Source organism: Carassius gibelio, chromosome A19, assembly GCF_023724105.1.
Source record: "Carassius gibelio isolate Cgi1373 ecotype wild population from Czech Republic chromosome A19, carGib1.2-hapl.c, whole genome shotgun sequence".
Taxonomy (NCBI): domain Eukaryota; kingdom Metazoa; phylum Chordata; class Actinopteri; order Cypriniformes; family Cyprinidae; genus Carassius; species Carassius gibelio.
This window is the reverse complement of record NC_068389.1, coordinates 14890235-14905216: the sequence shown is the minus strand read 5'-3', so window position 1 is coordinate 14905216 and position 14982 is coordinate 14890235. Positions and strand designations below refer to the sequence as shown.

Sequence of the window (14982 nt, the reverse complement as noted above, 5' to 3'; positions counted from 1 at the left end):
TTTTTTGTAGTTATATATACACACACACACACATATTTTTATCCACATTTTACACTATTTAATGTAAGATTAACTATGAACATATTTTATAAATAAACTATGCTATTAATTATACATCAATATGTAAAATATATCAAATGATATACATATACTAAATTATACATCACAAGTACTGGTCGTATATTGTCTATGATCACTATGTAGAACATTCCTTTGAAATGTAAATTTCACCACCTATGCCTTTCCATGGTTTATTAACTGGGAACTACCCTATGCTGTTTACATTCATCATACATATTTATGCAATATGACAAACATTTTTACAGGCATGGTGATGGCGGTTCATTTGCAGCAATCAATTCTATTAAAGACATTCTTTCACACAGACATAAGAAAGAACAATAGGTGAGTGAGTCTATAATGCATGTCTATGAGTATTTATGCAGACATGAAGGTCAATAAATGCTGAATTAGCACAATCTCTTACAATCTGCACTTGCAAAGAAAGCATGCTGCTGCTCTCCAAGGTGCTGAATGGCAGTTTGGGACTGGTCTGTAAAAAGAGGCGAGTATAAGAATGTTGTAGCATTTGGAGGCTTTTCCTTATCTGTGCAGTCACACGAGCGGACCTCATTAAAGCCACTGACCGCAAGCACAACACAAGATGAGTGTTTTATGGGTTGAAAGAAAAAGCACCTTTTCATTTGTTTCAACTGTCTGAATGTTAGTGTGTGTGTGAGAGAGATACAGAGCGGACACATATCTGGCAGTGTGAAAGTATACGAATGTGTGTGTGTGTGTGTGTGTGTGTGTGTGTGTGTGTGTGTGTGTGTATGTATGTGAGGGTATATGTATAATCTATCATTGTCCTCTCACCTTTTTCTAGAAACAATAGAATCCGTCCCCTCGAGGCACTGGACAGAAGGAGGACGTGATAAGGCCGCTGTTCTCTGCTCTGAACACACATTTCACATGCGCCGTCTGTGACACTAACAGCAGAACGCACAGTCTTACAAACTGCCCCTCCTGACCAGCAGCACAGACTGAATGACTCTCCTCAGCAAACCCCAAACCAGCCATGTGCATCTGGCATTGAACATACAAAGCATTTCCATGGAACAAATTCCCTTCTGTTCTGAAAAATGCTAAATAAAAAATGCAATATGAAAAGTGCAATATAAACACACTGAGAGAGAGAGAAATAAAGTCTGGTTGTCATTAACATTTCGCGGCTAGTAATTACACTGCAACCAAAACCCACTCTAAAAGAGAAAGGAAGAGAATAAATCCTGCTTCAGAATGACCACATAGAAATAAAAGTCACTACTATAAACCACTCAACAACATACAGTAAATAACATAATCACTGAATGAAAGTATTGCAAATAAAGGCTCGGTTTAGTGGTTCTTTAAAAACAACAGAAGACACTTTGATGAACGTTTGGGTCCAAACAACACTGGATCCCACTGACTTTCAGTGCATGAACAAAAACTGCTGAAATATTCTTTAAAATATATTCTACAGAAGAAAAGGTTATTCCTTTAAAAAGTTTTTTCCTGGCATTGACATTTTTAATTCCATTTTTATACAAATTCAAATGCAGGAGTCCAGAGACATTATTATTATTGCAATTTTCAGAGAATTTTGCTGCTTTCCAAAGTTTGCTGAAGTTAGGAAGGTAATTTTCTCTGCACAATTGCCTGCATAGTTAGATTCGAAACTTAGAATTTGATTTGACCAAAAATAACAAATGAAAAAATAATAATAATAATAATAATAATAATAATATAATTTTAAAAAGGCAGCAACGTGTAATGTGATCATTGGGATCTCTAAGAGTAAAGCATAAATGCTCTAAAATAACAGAAAAAATAAAACACTTTTGCTGATTGTCCAAATGTTCTTCTCAATATTTAGTTGATATACTTTACTTTAGTGTATTTCACTCAGTACTACAAGCGTTATTATGTTTCCCCATGGTTTACAGTTTAACATGCTCTTTATGTGACTAGTGATCATTTAATGCTTCTCATTTATAAGGATTAACAAATGATGTTGTCAATTAAGTTTCAATCATAATGCTTCCTCTTTAAACCAATATAAAACTACCAGTATCGCCCCTCATACGGAGTATAACCTGTAGCCTGCCATATACCATGGCAAGCCAGTTGTAATATAAAACTTCTTATCAAAATGAAAGTTCTCTGTATTTACTCTCACATATTGCACAAACAGATAGCATTAGGAAAACCCATTATGTTAAATATGAGTGTGTCAACCAGCAACCAGACATTTGCTTCAAGGATGCCACTCATGCAGAAAACCAATTAGTAATATGTTTGAACATTTGCATAATAAATAGAAACAATCCACAAGCGTTGTCTACCGGACACCGAGCTGTCCTGTGTTTTCCCTGCATGGGTTGTTTGCGCAGGAATGTGATGTGTGACAGCTCTTGGCAGTAAAGGGGAAGAAATTGACCTTTGCTTGGGTTTGCTTGCGGTAAACATCTTGTCACATGTGCCGGTATGATTTATGGCAGGTTTCAACTGCTCCACGATCAAATGCTGAGGAATAATTGAAGATTTATTTTAAATGCTGTGTGTTTGTGTGCATATACAGCGACATCAAACTCCTCCTTGCATTTTAGATTCATTACACTAAATTACATTAGCCACTGACCTGCATGAAAGAGCATAACCATCACACATTTGGGGTTCAGTGGCCATATATCTTCCTCTATAGCTTCCCCTGGTTTTACAGCATGTCCAAATGTGGCTCAGCCAGCAGGGGGGAGGCTGTTCATGAGAGACTATGGCCTGGGGCACAAGACCCTGACTGAAGTCTACTAATGAGCCTGTTCTACACAGCCGAGTCACTCCATTCATTAAGGTACAACTGGCACTGTCTCTATCCCACTTTTAATGATGCTAATGCAGAATAAAATATTTTCCATTTACTTTCCTAGCCAATTCTCTATTTATTTTACAGGGCTGTAATAAAGACAACAGAAATATCTATTTAAGTTCCAGGTTTTTCTTTTAATCAGTAAGGGTAATTAAACCAGCACAGCCGTTCTGGCCCATCAATATTTATGACTTCTCACATCTTTGACTTGGTGTCAGTTGCAGATTCGTGTAAACTATTTTTGCAGCATTGCTACAAGAAGAGGGATTTAATATTTAATGCCAATTAGAAGATGTACTTTGAGCAGAGGTAATTAAAGCTGAGATGTTGCGGCTTGCTTTGAAAGACTATCATTTAATATTAGCACATACAGGAACAAATATGCATGAAGAGCAAGCTGATGTCAGGGTTTATGCGAAATACAGACAAAACATTAGTTAATGATCATAATGAGCATCTATAGCCTATTGCAGCAAGTGCTAAAGAAAAATTATTTGGAATGTTTTAGGTCTCCTTGAAGACCTGCTTGAAATGGCCTTTTGGTTATTTTATTTTTAATGTTATTATTTATGTATTTATTATTATTTTGTATTCACAGAAGAAAATCGATTTCCAACTAAAACTGAGTTTTTAAGAAGTGTTGAGAATGATGCTCTGATGCCCTCTTGTGTTTGGATGGAAACTTTCAATGGGATGCTGACTGGACTGACACATAAGCCCATTTCTCCAATATTCCGTTCTTTAATCACTTCGCTGGAAAGAACCGGTTCCTGACACGACGTTGTAGTTTACGTTCCAATAAATATATATTATATAATATAGACTAAAAGGTTACTATCCATCCTCAATTCTATGTGATATTACTAATTTCCAATAATATTTAGTGCAGATAGACTGGATAGTTTGCACATTGGGACGCAGGTTGCACTTTTTTTTTTTTTTTTACTTGATTAAGCTTTTAAAAATGCAATCATCAGAATCCGATTATAGTTTGCAATACCGTGAAAAAATAAACCAATGACCTTTCCTTAAATTTTAAAAAGTATATTTACTTTTACTATATTTGCATTTGAGTCACGAATTGCTACATCTGTTTGCACGTGACACCTGAACTGAAGGGGGCGCGCGATTAACACGTGCTACAGAATGTTTTTGGCAACGGACGAAAAAGACAAACATGATTTGGAATTAGTTAAGGAGAAAACAAAAGCCTTTCTTTGAAATACAAATGTACACCAAAAAACTCCCTGCCACTATAAATTCATCATTAACGTGCAGTTTATCGGAAGCATGAATATTATACCAAACAAAGACTAACGTGGTATGTAACATACGCGGACAAAAGTTGTTTGTTGTGTGGTTTAAATGTGTCTGTAGAGGTTTTAGAAGTCAACTCAATTAATTGGTGAAAAGTGTACTGCTATGTTTGTGTAACTTACCTAGGATGACGTTCTCTGTAATCAGAAGCGTCATGCCCATTTAAAGTGAGGGGGCACGTGCTCCACAGATTTTCATGCCAAGTGGATTTTCAATGCAGCTTCCAAAAGACAAAATATAGCCGTATAATATATTTTATATTATCATAGGATCACACCTGTGTGATAAGAATTCAGTGTGCAGAGCATCAGCTGCTAAATTCAAAACTGCTCGCTCTTTGGCTGGTGCTGAGCCAGAGTGAGAAGCGTTGCACAGCGGTGAATTATAACCAATCATACACGAGCTTATTAATGCAATGGCCAATCATTGACGTTCATGTGGGTCATCGCTGAAATGCAGTGATTTGCTCACTTGCTCGCTGACTATATTACCTGTTAATTCTCTCATCAGAAACAATAAAGTGCAGATGTGCATAAGAATAAGTTATTCATTTCACAGTGTAAACAGCTTCACTGATTTTAATGGGAGTTTTTGCGAGTACCCGAACTCTGGCTAGAGCAGACTGAATTAAAATTTTCTTTGCTAGTGTATGTTGCCTTCTGTTAATTGAAAGCATTAATTAATTAGCAACTTAGTACTAAATTCACATTAAATACAAAGCCAGTCATATTAAAACATATTTTATGGCATGACAGCCATATCTGGTCCTTTTTTTAAATATGTTTTTTATACAAGGGTTTTGTGTAGGCCAATTTAGTAGATAACACTATTAGTCTACTTTGCCCATCAACATTTATTGATCAAATAACAATCTTTAAAGGTGCAAAACGCATTTACTTAAACACACACACACATATATATATATATATATATATATATATATATATATATATATATATATATATATATATATATATATATATATATATATATATATATATATATATATTTATTTTATTTATTTTTTATTTATTTTTTTGAATAAGGGAAAATAAAATAAAACATAAGCCTGTATCAGTTATACAGTGCTGTGTGGCTGCTGTGTGTCATCATGTGCCTCTTCAAAAATCATGAGTGCATTCTGCTACCTTTATGATGTCATGGACTTGAACAGAAGTAATCACTTTGAATAATATGTTTGGCATGGACGAACAAGACACCTATTTATGAAGGAAAATGTATATAAAAATGCATTAATATAAAATTATCAACTTAATTTAACTAAATTTAAGAAAAATAATTTATTAAACATGTTCTTTGTTTGTCTCTGTCTTCATGCCACTTCCTTTAATGGTAAGAGTGGCAAACTATGGCAATGTACGCAAATTTTGAATGTACAACAAAATCTGAATGTGTAGCATGTAAATAAATTAAAAACTGCATTAACTTCTGTTTAAGTGCAGCATAAATCTTTTATTCTGGAAAATTACTATATTTCTGAACATATTCTTCTGTTTCTTTCTTTGCATGACTCTTTCCAACTACATGACATAAAATGTGGTATAAAATCTCATCTCTTTCCATCTACATGACACCTTTGAGTTGTTACAAAGGTGAATATGTGGCACGACATGAATAGGCTATGTCACATGAAAGCAATAGAAGCTAAGTCAAATGTAAATTTGTATACATTAAACCAAAACAAAAAAAAAAACATAGCAAATGCGCCAAAACCTGCATTCATTTGTGTAAAAGTACAGCATGACTCTTTCCAACTACATGATTATATGTCACAATGTTGAACAAAACACAAGATAATTATAGCAATTTGTCATGACAAATCAAAATCGATATTTTCAGGATCAGTTGACCCAGAGTGTTTTACTGACAAATTTGTGAAAATAGAAAATGCATACATACATACACATATCGCACACTTTATGCTAATGAGTTATTTGAGGAGTTAAAGGTATAGTTGTTCTGAATGTATTCATGAAAAGATTCATTCTGGCTAAATATTTATTTTGTTATCCTTTTTTTCCCTTTTTTTTCACTCTCACTCACTACATATAAAAATATAAATTAAAATCTTCATAATTCATAGATTGTATTTGTTAAGGACGTGCTTCTGTCAAATTCCATATGAAAATTAACTTCTAAATGAACAAGACCTGTGTTTATAAAATATCCTCAGTGTCCTCCACAGTGTATCTGGGGTTCCTGGGACAGCAGCAACAGCAGCACCGTCTGATCCAGTGCAGTAGCCGCAATCTCCGCGAAGTTGGTCCGACCACGCCCCCTCTCTGGGATTCTCTTCTCACTGCTTCCTCCCTGTCTTCACTCAGGACATCCAGAGAATTTTCCACCCTTCCACTGACACTTTCCATCCATTCAATTGTCATGCTCTGAGCTCCTCCAAACGTCTCTCCATCTCCTTCCAGCATCAGTGTTTGCACGGCTCTGTCTGTAACCCTTCTGAATCCGTTCACTCTTACTGCTGCATCACTAATGAGGCGCTCCATAATCTCCAAGCGCTGACTACTTGTTTCTGTTTCTTCACTCTTCAGTCGATTGATCTCGATCAGCATACACTCTCTTAGCAGAAGTATTTCTTTCTCCTTTTCTATGAGCTTGAGTCTGTCTGTTTCTCTCTCATGCTGGAGGACTTCATTATTTCTTTCGTTTTCAGCTTTTCGTAGCTCCAGCTCAATTTTTTCTTTTTGCATTCCAAGTTTTTCCAGTTCCTTCCTCTGTATGTCTTGTAATCTGTTTTTTAGTTCATCTTTCATTTCCTGTATTCTCATTTTCATTGCATCTATCTCTTCATACTTTGGTAGAGTGTCTCTTTCCTGGATTTCAGTTTGTGTCTCTTGAGTTCTCATCTGCTCAACATCTTCTGTGTGTTCTTGAATGAATTGTGTAGTTGCTATTACTTGGTCTTCTTGTTCACTCTGAATATTAGTTTTCTCTTGAGTCTTCACAGTCCTTGTCTGTCTTTGTATGTCAGTCTCAATGTCTTGCAGTTCTCTTCTTTTGCATTCATAGCTTTGTGTGAGGTGCTCAGTCTCCTTTGTAAGTCTCAGTACCTCAGCTTGAACCTTCTCCAGGCTGTTCCTCCTCCTCTCGAGGCTCTCCATGATCACTGACTTTTCTTCTTCAGCAGTTTTACATTCATCCCTCAATTTATGCAGGTGATCATTTGCCTTCTCAAGCTCAAGAAGGCCAGTTTGAATGATTTGATTCTCCATTTCATCGTGATGCCTCTGTAATTCAGCTGTCATGATGTTTAGCTCATCTCGTTCTAAGGTCGTGCCATCCATTACCTGAAGAATTTCTCCTTGGGCGTCAGTTTTAGAGGTTTGTGCTTCGGTTTCTCCATCTGTTTTGGCCCAATAAATGTAAGTGAGTTCCAGACTGCTGTCTCTGTCTGTCCTTTTTTCCTCTTTAGTGTCTTGTAGTTGTTCCAGTGCTGTTTTGTATGTGACTTTGTCAGCATGCTTGTCACTTCCAGTAGATGTATCATCTGTTTTGCTCTGGATTTTTAGTCTCTCCTGTTCATTTTGCTTTAGTCGAAGCAACTCATTTTCGATGTTTTCCTTCTCTTCTTTCAGTGATGCTATAGACTTTTCCAGTTCTCCCATCTTTCTCATGAATGTTTCTGTGATGCTCTCTTTTTCCTTATTTTTCTCATTAAGTTTGTTTGATAGTTCCTCTTTGTCTTGTATAAGTTGTAGCATTTGTTCTTCATTTCTTGACTTCTTCTTCATGACTTCCTTCAAATTCCGCTCAAAGTCCTCCTTCTGCCTTTGAAAGTCAGTTTTCGCTTGTTGCAGTTCATGTCTCTCCTTTTTCATCATTGTCTTCATTCTCTCCAAATCTTCTATTTGTTCATTTAAGGATTTTCTAATATCTTGCACTTCAGATGTGTGTGTGACTTCTATCTTTGTCACAGTGGGTTGTTTCTTCTTTGTTTCGTCCTCAAATTCCTGTTGTCTGCTGTCTTCTGTTTTCTTAAAGTCATCCAAAGATGTTTGTGTTTCAGCATCTATTGAGATGGCCTTCAGTTGATATATCTCAAGTTGATCTGTTTTTTGTTTCTTTACTTGTGCTTCCTCTCTTAGGACCTCAGTTTCCCTCTTTGAGTGATCTTTTGCTTTTATCTCTCCTGGTAAGCGATACATTTCTGCGTCCTGTTTCTTTACCTGAATCTCCATGTTTAACATCTCCAGTTGAGACAATTTTCTGTTTATTTGTTCTTGCAGTTTCTCAATTGTTTTAGTTTTTTCTTCAAAAATGCCCTCCATGTCTTCTTTATCCTTCTGTAACATGTTTTTATCTTGTTGCAGCAAAGTTCTCTCTTGTTGTACACTTTGTTTGCTGAATTCAGCCTCTTCCTTCAGTCTGTTTAAATCAGCTCTCTGCTTTTCGTTACAATGTTTTTCACTCTCAATGATCTTTTTGCTGTTTTCAAGCTCTTCTTGTTCTGACTGCATATTTTGATTGAAGATATATATGTGTTTATCAAGTTCAGACTTCTCTTTTTCAAGCACATCTCTCTCATATTTGATGGCCGCCATGATGTCTTCTAACTCTTGCTGCTGTTGATCTAATGAAACCTTTCTCTTTTCAACCAGATTTTTTTCTACTTCAATTGTGTTCCTCAATTCTTTTAGTTCATCCTTCTGTATCTGGAGATCAGCCTGCAATTCAGCAGCTGTTTGGTCTTCTTCAGGGTCCTCTCTGGCTATTTGTAAAGCAGCTTGGATCTGTGTTTCACTCTCCATCAATGTTTTGACTTCTTTCTTAATTTTGGTTTTTCCTCGCTGATCAGTTTCTGTCAGTAAACCTGCCCTTTTCTGCTTCCAATTGTCCATCTCTTTTTCAAACTGATCTCTGTTTTCTGCCATTTCTTGCTTGGACCTTTCAATCTCAAAACTTAAGATTTGCAGTTCATCTTTCTTTCTCTGGATTTCTTTTTTCAGAGCATCAGTCTCTTCACTTTCCCTTCCAAGATGTTCCTTTTTCTTCTTTGTTTCTGCTGTAATTTTCTCAAGCTCATCGGTCTGTTGTGCTGCATCTACTTTGATTGGATCAAGAATATTCTTCTGGTCTTCAAATGTTTTGATGTTTTCTTGTAGTTGTCGTCTCTCTTGTTCCAGACAACCTTTCGTGTTCTCTAAGTCACTTCTCATTTTTATGTTTTCATTAATCAAATCATCAACCTCTTGCTGCTGCTGAGTCACAACTTTTTGCCTCTTTTCCAGCTGCATTTTCTCAGCCATCACAGTGTTTCTTAGGTTATCTATATCTTTTTGTTGCATGTCAAGTTCTTTTTCTTTGTTTTCCAGATCTAGTTCTTTAAGTCTTATCTCATTTTGTGTGTTTTCCACTGTGTCTCTTTGCCGTTTTATGTCAGTGATCAACTGATCCAAGGCCAGCCTCTCTTTGTGCAGTTCTTGCATTGTCAAGTCATTCTTTTCTTTTTGTTTTTCAAGATCTTCTCTTAGATTCTCGTTTTCTGCTTTGCTCTTTTCTAAGTTCTCTTTTTGTGTCCGAAGTAGTAGTGGATCAGATTGTAGAAGCATTGTCTGCCCTTTGACGTCTTCTCGCATAGTACTGGGCTCTTCTTCCTTTCTTCTCATGTCATCAAATCTCTTTGGCATGTCCTCTTGGTCTTTACTGATATGAGAGGTGATTTGGTCTGTTTTCCTGATTTCCTCAGTAAGCTTTTCAGACTTTCTTTGTAAATCAGCCTTGATCTCCTCCAGCAAGTCTTTTTCTTCTTGAATATTTAATTTGCCCATGTTCATCTGCACAATCTTGCTGTCCAGTTGAGATCTTTTATTTTCAGTTTCATTCATCAACTCCTTCAGCATCATCTTTTCCTCTTCAACACTGTCCTTCTCCAACTGTAACTCTGTTTTTAATTGATCCATCTCATGTTTTTCTATTAACAGCTTGTCCAGTAAGTCTTTCTTCTCTTCCTCCATTTTATTTCTCAGTTGCTCTAGGTCTTCCAACTCACTCTTGATGGTTTTTAGAATGTTTTCAATCTCTTGTTTTTCTCGTTTTACTTCAGCTTTCTCTCTGTCAAGTTCACTTTTCTCTCTTTCTAAGATGTTCGTTAGCTCTTCTGCTTTGTTTTTCTGTTCCTGTATATCTGCTTCCCAGAGAGTTACTTTCTCTCTCTCTTTTTCTATTTCGGTGGCTTTCCTTTCTAGCTCAACATTCATCATCTCCAAAGCCTTTCTTTCTCTTTGCATGTCATTCTCTTTGATTATTTTCTCTAGGCCTTCACTTCTAGTCTTTATTTCTACATTCATCTGATCAATTTGATTTCTCTCTATTGCCAACCTGACCTTGATATTTTCGATGTCCTCTAACTGTCTTTGTATCTCATCTTTGGCATGCTTCTCTTTTCTTTTGTTTTCTTCTTCTAGTAAATCCATCTCTACTCTTTCTTTTTGTTGTTGAATTACTAAAGCATTTAGATTTTCCCTCTCTTCTTTTAAGTCCAGCATAATTTTCTCCAGAGCATTTGTCTTGTCTTGAATCTCAATCCTTATGTCTTCTATTTTTTGTTTTTCAAGCTTGATCTCTTCTTTTTGGTCATCTAATTGGTTTTGCAACTTTTCCATATGTTCCATCTCTCTGTTAATTTTGTCTTTGTTGGTTTCAACATCCTCTTTTTCTTTCTGTAATTGATCTTTCAGATCTGCTATTCTCTTCCTCTCAGTTTTCAAGATTTGTATGTCCTCATCATCTTGTGTGGACCTTTCACTGACCGCCTGAGTCTCATCCCACTTTCTTTCTGAAGCGTCTTTAATGTCTTCCAGTTGTTGTTTTTGTTTGTATATTTCACACCTCTCTTGTTCTACCTCACTCTTCTCCATTGTCACTTTGTTCATCATTTCTTCTAGGTCTCTTTTCTGCTTTTGAATTTCTTCTTTTGTGTGCAGCAGCTCGTCTCTTCTCAGTCTTAAATCTTCATTTTCCTTTTCAATTTTTTCACGCTCATTAGCCATCTCATCATTCACTTTCTCCAGATTTATCTTCTCTGCCATTCTCTCCTCAATCTTGGACTTCTGTAGTTCTTTGAACTCCTTAAGCTGAATATTCAGTTCATTCACCATATCCTGTAATCTAGTTTCCACTTCTTTCTTTTCTTTTTCTAAAAACTGACAAGTGCTTTCCAATTCAGTTTTTTCTCTGATCAAATTGTCATTCATCTGTTCCAGGTCATTCTTCTGTTTCTTGGTTTCGTTGAGGATTGCTTCAGTCTTCATAATTTCATCTTGTAATTTCTTATCACTGTCTGTTCTTATTTCTGCAGTCATTTGTTTTATTTCAGCTTTATTCTGTTCCAGGTCAGTCTTCTCTCTTTTTATAATGTCCATCATGTTTTCATGTTTTCTCTGCTCGTTCTGGAGGTCGACTTTCATCCTTTCTATTTCTTCTTTCTCTTCTTTCAATGAGTCCATAACATTGTGGGTTTCATCATATTGCACTTCTGCATTCATTTTCTGTGGTTCTTCTTTCTGCAAATCTGTTTTCATTTGCTCCAGTTCATGTTTTTCTCTCTCACACTCCTTTCGCATTTTCAGAATTTCTTCTCTTTCACTGTGGATTTCAGTCATCATTTTTTCAAGTTTTTCTCTACTCAGACGTAAATCTTTTTGTCTCACTTCTTCATTGTGCTCCATTTCTTCTTGCTTTGTTTTAACTTCCTCTTCAATCTGTTTTATCTCCTTTATCCATTTATTTGTCTCAGTCATAATCATTTGAAACTCTTTCTGTTCTTTGGAAAGTTGGGCTGCCATTTCTTCTACCCTGTCCTTTTCTTTCAGTACGTCCTCCAAAAGTACCTCTAGGTGCTCTGCTCTCCTTAACCTTGATTTTAGCTTGTCTTTTTCAGTCTCTATGTTTTGTTGCATAAGCCTAAGCTCCCCTTTTTGCATCTCCAGATCAACTCTCATTCTATTCAGTTCATTTCTTTCTGAGTCTAACATTGCCTGCCGCATCTCCATTTCCATTTGCTCCTTCTGCAGCCCAGTGAGTATTTTTTCAGTTTCATTCCTCTCCTTCTGTAATGCCTCCTTTTGATTCTTTATTTCTTCCATGTGTCTTTTTATAGACTCCTCACTTTCTGCAGGTATGTCAGTTAAATCATGTCCCTCAGTATCTTTGGAGTCCACCATATGTTGTCTCTTTATTTTTATCTCTGTATTTATGAAGTCCAACTCTTCTTGTCTCTTTTTCATATCGTCTGAGATGGTTTCCATTTCTCTCTTCTTTTTTTGAAGTTCATCTTCCATATTTTCTATTCTCTCCTGTTTGCTCTTGGTCTCCATTAAAATTTCTTCAATGTCCATCTTAATTTTATCTCGAGTCATTTCTAATTCAGATCTTTCATTTTCCATATTCTGTCTGCAGATCTCCATCTCTTCATATTGTTTCTGAAGAGCGGCTTTATGTTTCTCCAGATTATTCTTCTCTCTGTCAGTATGTTGCCTCATTGTCTCAATTTCTTTCGGGTCTCTCTGTAAAACAAGTCTAGTCTTTTCTAGGTCCATTTCTGCTATTCTCATTTTGAGCTCTGTGTCCTCCTGACCTTCCATTCTCTCTACTTCATCTTCCCTCTCTTTTGATATGAAAGTTGTATATTCCTTAGGAATGTCTATATGTTCCTCAACAATCTGTTCCTGAGGAGATGAAATCTCAGCTACAGGTATGTTGTCAAGATCAGATGTTTGTGTAGCAGAACTAACCAAAATGACTTCTAGTTTTTGCATCGGTTGTTTACTCTTCATCTCGTCCAGTGCCTCTCCCTGATGTTCAAATATTATTTTGTTTCTTTCAAGTTCATCCCTTTCCCTTTGAATCTCAGTTAAGAGTCTGCTGACTTCATCTGTCTGTATCTGTTTTTCCTGAGATGCCGTTTCTTTTCTCTTCTGTTGAACATGATGTCCCGATAGATGTTCTTCTTTTAGTTTATCAAACACTTCGTTGTCTTTTACTAACTGGTGTGTCTGCTCTTTCATGAGCTTTATTTCATCAATCTGTCTCTTGATTTCAGCCTTGGACTGTTCCAGATCTTTCCTCTCATCTTGAACTATTTGCGATTCCAGTTTGATTTGCTCCTCTTGAGCCTTGAGTCTGGCTTTTGTTTGCTCCATTTCCTTCTTTAGCTGGTCTATCACATCCTCACTCTTTTCAGTTTCTCTTTGTTTCATTAATATATTGGCCATCAGTTGATCAAGTTCCTCTCTCTCCATCTTTGCTTTTAATCTTATCTCTTCTTCCATTTGTTGTCTGTATTTTTCACATTCATTCCTCATGTTCTCCAGATCTCTCCTCTCCTCATTCACAGCTCTTGTAATCTCCTCCAGTCTTTGCTGCTGTTGATTCATTTTAGTCTTTTCACTCTGTAACTCATATTTGATTTCTTCCATTTCCTCTCTTTGTTTTTGTATTTTCCATTGAAGAACATTCAACTCATTCCATTTCTTCATCATGTCCTCTTTTTCTTTGTCTAATTGATTTTTCTGTCTCAGGATCTCGCCAGCCTTCTGCTCAAGAAGCTTCTTCTCATCATCCATTGATTTTTTACTCAGCTCTTCTTTTTCTTTCTGTTCTGTCATGTGCTTCTCCAGGTCTTCAGCTCGTCTTTGCAAATCTTCTTTTTCCTTTTCAATATTATATCTCTCCTTCTTCAGGAGATCTTTCTCTGTCTCAATCTTTTGATTTTGTTGTGATATATCAAACACAGAATTCTGTAGTTCATTCTTTCTCCTGTTTATTTCTTCTATGGCACTTTCATATTCCTTGTTAGCCTGTTTAAGTTTTTCTTCCATTTCTGTTTTTTCTTCTTTCTTTCTGGTCTCCTCCAGGGCATCCCTCATAGACACAGTCTTTGTTTGCTCATTTTCATCAATTCTCTGTTGTAAATCTGTCCATTTCTGATTTATTTCTTCTCTTTCTTGTTCTAGAAGGGCTCTGCAGTTCTTCAACTCTTGCTTTTGTTCATTTATGTCTGTGTTCATTCTTTCCAGATCATATTTTCGTCTGTTTGTTTCTTCAGCGACACTCTTAATTTCCTCCTTCTCCTTTTGTAGATGAGTTTGCATTTCCTTCAGTGTTTCTTTCTCCTTCTTTATTTCTTCCTCCATGTATCTGATCTGTTCACTTTCTTTTTGAAGTTCAATCTTATGTTGATCTATAAGATATTTTTCATCAGTGATCTTCCGTCTTTCAAGGTTAAGTTCTTCTTTCTGGAGTTTAATATGATTTCTCTGCTCTTCTACTTTATCCATTAATTTCTGAACTATTTCTTTGTTCTTTTCAATTTCATCCTTTTCTAGATCAGTCTCTTGTATTTTCTGGTCAAGTGTGGCCCTCTCTAGTTTGATTGCTTCTCTCATTTCTTCCATTTGCTCTCTTTCTGTCATTATGTCTGACCTCATCTTATGCAGCTCTTTTCTTTCCTGTTCCGTCATCTTTCTGTCATCATCTATTTCAGTTTTCTCTTGTTCAAGTTCCCTCTTAACTTGATCAAGTTCTTTTCTGTCTATCTGTGCTTTTACTCTCATGTCTTCATATTTCTCCTTTTCTTTTATAATATGTTTTTGCAGTGCATTCAACTCTTGTGTTTTTTGGTTTATGTCTTGACGTTCCTGCTCAGCTTTAGTTTCCAGCTCCAGAATTTTGACTCTGGTCTCTTCTAGACCTTTTCTTTCTTCTTCCATCTCCTCCTGTTT

At 36.2% G+C, this 14982-nt stretch overlaps 1 protein-coding gene and 1 long non-coding RNA gene across 5 annotated transcripts in view; both read right to left on the bottom strand.

The window, feature by feature from the left end:
- Positions 1–421: 421 nt before the first annotated feature.
- LOC127935930 (uncharacterized) lies at positions 422–4584 on the bottom strand. Of its 2 annotated transcripts, none has more exons than XR_008148203.1 (3): positions 4348–4584; positions 877–989; positions 422–553 (listed from the first exon to the last, which is right to left on the bottom strand). It is a non-coding gene; the product is annotated as an uncharacterized LOC127935930 (long non-coding RNA). The 2 variants fall into 2 exon arrangements; XR_008148202.1 differs by having other exon boundaries at positions 877–1086; positions 4348–4570.
- A 1088-nt stretch (positions 4585–5672) lies between these two features.
- Positions 5673–14982, bottom strand: part of LOC127935559 (nesprin-1-like) — a 33524-nt gene continuing 24214 nt past the window's right edge. Inside the window, exon 6 of one of the 3 annotated variants that reach the window (XM_052533549.1) lies at positions 5673–14683. In XM_052533549.1, coding sequence (XP_052389509.1) covers positions 6403–14683 — 8281 coding nt within the window. In that variant the 3' untranslated portion in view covers positions 5673–6402. The other 2 variants (XM_052533550.1, XM_052533547.1) reach the window with 2 other exon arrangements.